The sequence below is a fragment of the Oncorhynchus nerka genome, linkage group LG5 (genome assembly GCF_034236695.1).
Source record: "Oncorhynchus nerka isolate Pitt River linkage group LG5, Oner_Uvic_2.0, whole genome shotgun sequence".
NCBI classification, from domain to species: domain Eukaryota; kingdom Metazoa; phylum Chordata; class Actinopteri; order Salmoniformes; family Salmonidae; genus Oncorhynchus; species Oncorhynchus nerka.
This window is the reverse complement of record NC_088400.1, coordinates 21,510,711-21,518,210: the sequence shown is the minus strand read 5'-3', so window position 1 is coordinate 21,518,210 and position 7,500 is coordinate 21,510,711. Positions and strand designations below refer to the sequence as shown.

At 41.7% G+C, this 7,500-nt stretch overlaps 1 protein-coding gene across 1 annotated transcript in view; it reads left to right on the top strand.

The window, feature by feature from the left end:
- Nucleotides 1-7,500, top strand: part of LOC115121756 (PH and SEC7 domain-containing protein 2-like) — a 55,426-nt gene that overhangs the window by 44,447 nt on the left and 3,479 nt on the right. Inside the window, exons 12-13 of the mRNA XM_065018454.1 lie at nucleotides 794-938; nucleotides 1,131-1,274. Coding sequence (XP_064874526.1) covers nucleotides 794-938; nucleotides 1,131-1,274 — 289 coding nt within the window. The remainder of the gene's footprint in view (nucleotides 1-793; nucleotides 939-1,130; nucleotides 1,275-7,500) is intronic.

Sequence of the window (7,500 nt, the reverse complement as noted above, 5' to 3'; positions counted from 1 at the left end):
GGCCTGTTCTCTCTCTCTGACAGGAGAGTGTCCCTGCTGCAGGCACCGTAGGTCCTCTGCTACTCTGGCCTGTAGGGGAGGCCTGTTCTCTCTCTCTGACAGGAGAGTGTCCCTGCTGCAGGCACCGTAGGTCCTCTGCTACTCTGGCCTGTAGGGGAGGCCTGTTCATGGGAACCAGCTACATGTCCTCTAATGCACATTGTTATTTTGTCACGCAATGATAACTGACTTTCATGATGTACAGAAATTTGGCGTTATTATTAGTCGAATATTATTAATATTATTAGCCAAATATTATTTTGTCGCAAATTGTGTCATACTCTCTCCCATATTACAATAATAATAATGTATGCTGTTTAGCTGATACTTTTTCCCAAAAATGAATTACGGTCATGCACACATTTTACGTACGGGTGGTCCCGGGAATCAAACCCTCTATCCTGGCACTGAAAGTGTCCTGCTCTACCAACTGAGCTCACACAGACATGTCTATCTTCCCCCCTGTCTCTCTCTCCCTCTCTTTCTCTCTCTCCCACTCTTTCCCTCCCTCCCTCTCTCTCTCTCTCTCTCTCTCTCTCTCTCTCCTGCTCTCTCTACCTCTCTCTCTCTCTCTCTCTCTCTCCTGCTCTCTCTCCTGCTCTCTCTTCCTCTTCCTCTCTCTCTCTCTCTCTCTCTCCCCTGCTCTCTCTTCCTCTTCCTCTCTCTCTCTCTCTCTCTCTCTCTCTCGCTCTCTCTCTCTCCTGCTCTCTCTTCCTCTCTCTCTCTCTCTATCCTGCTCTCTCTCCCTCTGTAGGAGTGAGGAGGAGATGATGTCGTGGATATTCCGTATTAACCTGGTAGCAGCTCTGTTCTCTGCCCCGGCCTTCCCTGCTGCCATCGGCTCCATGAAGACGTTCTGTAGACCTCTACTGCCCTCCTCCTCTACCCGGCTAAACCAGGTACACACACATACACATTAATTCATGTGTGTGTGTTCAATCACATACATTGACAATGCATGCACACACTCTCTTGCATACATTTGGTACACACACAGCTACAAATATAGCATAGTTTGAGTGCACCCTAGATTGATTGTGGTATTTGATTGGCTGTTACTGCTGGTTGATGTGTTGCTGTGATTGGTGCAGGAGGAGCAGCTACAGTTTCACGAGGGGAAGCTGAAGCAGATGAGTATGGAGGTAGAGGAACACAGGAAGAGTCCGCCCTCACCTTCTCCCAAGAGCAGAGAGTGGGAGGAGTACCGAATCAAAGAGCACTACCTCATATATGAGGTAAGAGACAAAGCAGATAGGCAGGCAGGCAGTCAGTCAGGCAGGCAGGAGGCAGGCAGGCAATATAGATAGATAGATAGATAGATAGATAGATAGATAGATAGATAGATAGATAGATAGATAGATAGATAGATAGATAGATAGATAGATAGATAGATAGACAGACAGACAGACAGACAGACAGACAGACAGACAGACAGACAGACAGACAGACAGACAGACAGACAGACAGATAGATAGATAGATAGATAGATAGATAGATAGATAGATAGATAGATAGATAGATAGATAGATAGATAGATAGATAGATAGATAGATAGATAGATAGATAGATAGATAGACAGCACCAGTCAAAACTTTGGACACACCTACTCAATCCAGGTCTTTCTTTACTTTGACTTTTTTCTACATTGTATAGGAATAGTGAAGACATCAAAACTATGAAATAACACATATTGACTCATGTAGTAACCAAAAAAGTGTTAAACCAATCAAAATATATTTATATTTTAGATTGTTCAAAGTAACCACCCTTTGCCTTGTTGACAGCTTTGCACACTCTAGGCATTATCTCAACCAGCTTCATGAGGTTGTCACCTGGAATGCATTTCAATTAACAGGTGTGCCTTGTTAAAAGTGAATTTGTATAATTTCTTTCCTTCTTAATTAGTTTGAGCCAATCAGTTGTGTTGTGACAAGGTAGGGGTGGTATACAGAAGATAGCCCTATTTGGTAAAAGTAACAGTCCATCATTACTTTAAGACATGAAGTTCAGTCAATATGGAACATTTCAAGACTTTGAAAGTTTTTTCAAGTGCAGTCGCAAAAACCATCAAGCGCTATGATGAAACTGACATGAGGACCGCCACAGGAAAGGAAAACCCAGAGTCACCTCTGAATGAGGATAAGTTCATTAGAGTTACAAGCCTCAGAAATTGCAACCCAAATGAATGCTTCACAGAGTTCAAGTAACAGACACTTCTCAACATCAACTGTTGAAGGGAGGATGTGTGAATGAGGCCTTCATGGTCAAATTGCTGCAAAGAAACCACTACTAAAGGACACCAATAATAAGAAGAAATTTGCTTGGGCCAAGAAACACGAGCAATGGACATTGGATATCAATGGATATGGACCGGTGGATATCTGTTATTTCGTCTGATGCGTCCAAATTTGAGATTTTTGGTTCCAACCGCCATGTCTTTGTGAGACTCAAGAGTAGGTGAACGGATGATCTCCACATGTGTGGTTCCCCCTGTGAAGCATGGAGGGGGAGATGTGATGGTGTGGGGGGGCTTTGCTGGTGACACTGTCTGTGATTTGTTTAGAATTCAAGGCACTCTTAACCAGCATGGCTACCACAGCATTTTGTAGCAATACGCCATCCCATCTGGGGGCGGCAGGTAGCCTAGTGGTTAGAGCGTTGGACTTGTAACCCGAAAGGTTGCAAGATCGCAATACCCGAGCTGACATGGTAAAACAAAAACAAAATTCTTGCAACCAATAGAACTGCCCTGGGTGGTTGTGGGAACTGCCCTGGGTGGTTGTGGGAACTGCCCTGGGTGGTTGTGGGAACTGCCCTGGGTGGTTGTGGGAACTGCCCTGGGTGGTTGTGGGAACTGCCGTGGGTGGTTGTGGGAACTGCCCTGGGTGGTTGTGGGAACTGCCCTGGGTGGTTGTGGGAACTGCCGTGGGTGGTTGTGGGAACTGCCCTGGGTGGTTGTGGGAACTGCCCTGGGTGGTTGTGGGAACTGCCGTGGGTGGTTGTGGGAACTGCCCTGGGTGGTTGTGGGAACTGCCGTGGGTGGTTGTGGGAACAAGGCAGTTAACCCACTGTTCCTAGGCTGTCATTGAAAATAAGAATTTGTTCTTAACTGACTTGCCTAGTTAAATAAAATGAAAAATAAAAAATCTGGTTTGCGCTTCGTGGGAATATCATTGTTTTTCAACAGGACAAAGACCCAACACACCTCCAGGCTGTGTAAGGCCTATTTGACCAAGAAGGAGAGTGATGGAGTGCTGCATCAGATGACCTGGCCTCCACAATCACCTGACCTCAACCCAATTGAGATGGTTTGGGATTAGTTGGACTGCAGAGTGAAGGAAAAGCAGCCAACAAGTGTTCAGCATATGTGGGAACTCCTTCAAGACTGTTGGAAAAGCATTCCAGGTGAAGCTGGTTGAGAGAATGCCAAGAGTGTGCAAAGCTGTCATCAAGGCAAAGGGTGGCTACTTTAAAGAATCTCAAATATAAAATATGTTTTGATTTGTTTAAAAATAATTTTGTTATTTCAGTACATGATTCCATGTGTTATTTCATAGTTTTGATGTCTTCACTATTATTCTATAATATATAAAATAGTAAAAATAAAGAAAAACCCTTGAATGAGAGTAGGTGTGTCAAAACCTTTGACTGGTACTGTGTATATTTATATTTTTTCATATATTTTCCTTCATTATTTCCCCCTAACCCTACTACCCCTCCCCTAACACTACCACCTCTCCCCTAACCCTACCACCCCTCCCCTAACACTACCACCTCTCCCTAACCCTACCACCCCTCCCCTAACCCTACCACCCCTCCCCTAACCCTACCACCCCTCCCCTAACACTACCACCTCTCCCCTAACACTACCACCTCTCCCCTAACCCTACCACCCTCCCCTAACCCTACCACCCCTCCCCTAACCCTACCACCCTCCCCTAACACTACCACCCCTCCCCTAACACTACCACCTCTCCCCTAACCCTACCACCCCTCCCCTAACCCTACCACCCCTCCCCTAACACTACCACCTCTCCCCTAACCCTACCACCCCTCCCCTAACACTACCACCTCTCCCCTAACCCTACCACCCCTCCCCTAACCCTACCACCCCTCCCCTAACCCTACCACCCCTCCCCTAACACTACCACCCCTCCCCTAACCCTACTACCCCTCCCTAACACTACCACCCCTCCCCTAACCCTACTACCCTCCCCTAACACTACCACCTCTCCCCTAACCCTACCACCCCTCCCCTAACACTACCACCCCTCCCCTAACCCTACCACCCCTCCCCTAACCCTACCACCCCTCCCCTAACCCTACCACCTCTCCCCTACCCCTACCACCCCTCCCCTAACCCTACCACCCCTCCCCTAACCCTACCACCCCTCCCTAATTGGGGTAAACTAATGGACAACAACACTTAGGCTTCTACATAATATAGTCCCATCCTTCAGCTTACCTCAACCCTTCCCATTTACTGTATCTCAGAAGACCATCCAGTTTTCATTTCCATTTGCCATATATTTGTTTTCATTTGCTGTGATGTTTCACAAAAGTTCTGAACCTTTCTATTCTCATAGTTTCTACAGATTGTAAATTATAGATAAACATTTTTGCTAAAATTATTATTGTATTATAGATCGATTCACACCCAGTAGTGCTATTTGCAGAGTTAGATCCAGGTAAATGTTGCAATCCTTCAGCCATTCCTAAACCTGCCACCAAAAACAAGCTACATATGGACAGTACCAAAACAAAGAATCTAATGATTCTGTCTCTTCGCAGCAGAATCTACAGAGCTGGGATGGTTGTATCCTCCATACATATAACATTGTATTGGTTGCAAGAATTTTGTATAAGCTTTTAAATAGAAACATTTTAAGTTTTAAATGCGGCGTCGTTTTGTGTATGAGCTCATCAACCATGTGCCATGAAATCGATACATCGAAAACTCTTTTGCTATCTATATGGCACAGCAACTGGTATACTTTTTCATCACAATTTTTTTAAACCAATTTTGGTCTTTAATGCAGGGCCGACAGACAAGTTCCTTACTTTGGCTCTTCCATTTTTGCGGTAATGTTGTAGTTAGTTTGGTTGTAATTTTGGGTAGAGCAGACGTTTCCATATATTTTTGATAGCTGCATGTGTGACCTAACTCCGCCAGTCCTATTTATGATATCATTTACAAAGATGATATCCTTGTTAAGCATTTTTTTTACCCAAATAATGATTTTTTAAAACTTAACTCAATTGCAATATTTGAGTTTAACCACAATATTTGTTGTATTATTTGTTATGTGTTTTCTGGTGGATTAAAATGAAATTGCAACCAACTTTCTATGGCTAGTAAAAATAGCGATATTTTAGAGATAATTTAATTTTCAAATAAGCGAAAGTGAGAGGTCCTAATCTGAATAAAGATATAAAGGCCATTCTTGATCAAGGGACATTTTTACTAATCTGGTAGAGAACCCGTTTGGATTTAAGTATAACTTTAGTATGACTGAAGCCTTTAGTGAGAGGTCTAATGCTTTATGATTTAATCATTTCTACCTTCCAAATTCATGTTCATCATATAAACAAGACCTTTTCATTTTGTCTGGCTTGCCGTTCCAAATGAAATGGAATATCTTTTGCTTATATAATTTAAAAAGCAGGTCGCTAGGTGTAGACAAGGCCATAAGCAAATAAGTAAACTGGGATATGACTAAAGAGTTAATCAGGTTGATTTTTCCACAAATATACAGGTATTTTCCTTTCCATGGTAGCAAGATCGTATTTATTGCTTACATTCTATTATAATGTATCGTAGGGAGATCTTTTCTTTCTTTCGGGATATGAATACTGAGTGTGTCCACTTCCCCGTCAGACCATTTCATTGGTAAACTACACGGTAATGTAAAAGTTAAACAATGTTATACATAATATACATTTATCATAATTTAGTTTTAATCTAGAGAGGTTAGAACAAGTATCTAGATCCTCTATGAGGCTGTGTGGGGATTCTAATTGTGGATTTAAACATGAATCATCAGCGTACAATGACACCTTTTTTTAAGCCCTGCATTTCTAGCAGTTGATATTATTGTTAGATCTGATTTTAATAGCATTTCTATGGCCGTAATAAATAGATATCCCGATAGCGGACAAGCTTGTTTTACTTGAGATTCTCCTAAATTGAAATATTCCAGGCATTTATAAATGAATGAAATGAGTCATACTTTGTCAAAAGCCTTTTCAAAGTCAGCTATGAATACCAGGCCTGATCTCACAGATTTGCCATAGTGGTCTATTGTTTCCAGTACATGTCTTATATTATCCTCAATGTATCGTCCACGTAAAAAAAACCTGTCTGATTAGGATGAATTATATCCGACAATACCTTTTGAATTCTATGCGCTATACATTTTGCCAGAATTTTGGCATCACACCATTGAAGTGTAAGGGGCCTCCAATTAAATGGACTGGATCTTTATAGGTACCACTTTGGTCCTGTTTCAGTATTAATGAAATGAGACCTTTTTGTTAAGTATCTGATAATATCCCATTTTTATAGCAGTGGTTAAAACATGCTAATAACATTCCTATATGCCATCCAGCCCTGGAGTTTTCCTGGCTATAATTGCATCAAGAAGTTCCTCCTCTGTAATTTGGCCTTCACATGAGTCTTTCTGTACAATTAATTTCGGTTAGTGGAGATGCAGGAGACTGAAACGAAAACATATGCTTAAAGTTCTTTGCTTCCTATTTCAAAATATTTTGGTGAATCATGAGTGATTCCATCATTTGTAAGAAGTTTCAGGAAATCATTTTTGGTAGCATTTCTGTTGTAGAATAAAAAATAATTTGCTACTTTTTTGCCGTATTCCATCCAGTTCGATTGATTTTTTATACTATATTACACTGGATCTTTCTTTTTGTTTTTTCTCTAACTTATTCTGTGCCTCTATGATACAGTTTTTATTACTATCTATCTGTACTGTTACTCCTTCTATTTCCTTTATTAATATGGACTCTTTTGACCTAAATGTCTTTTGTTCTATTGATGAGTACTGAATTGCATGGCCTCTAAAGGCACATTTAAAAGTGCCCCATACAATAAGGGCATCTGCTGTACTTGTGTTATATCTGAAAAAGTCCATTATAAATGATTCTATCCTAGTTAAAAACAAGTTATCATCCAATAGGCTTCGATTACATTTCCAATATCCTGTCCCATGTGGAGTAATGTATATGTAATGTATATGACAATTATTTGATGGTCCTACCACATTCTGTCCCCTATCAACACTTTTTAAACTTTTGGTCCCAGCGAGTAGTCAAAACGCCAGTCTTGACTGAGCCTCCGCCATGTATATCTCACTAGGTCAGGACATTTAAGCCTCCGCCATGTATATCTCACTAGGTCAGGACATTTAAGCCTCCATATATCCACTTATTCCAATATATCCA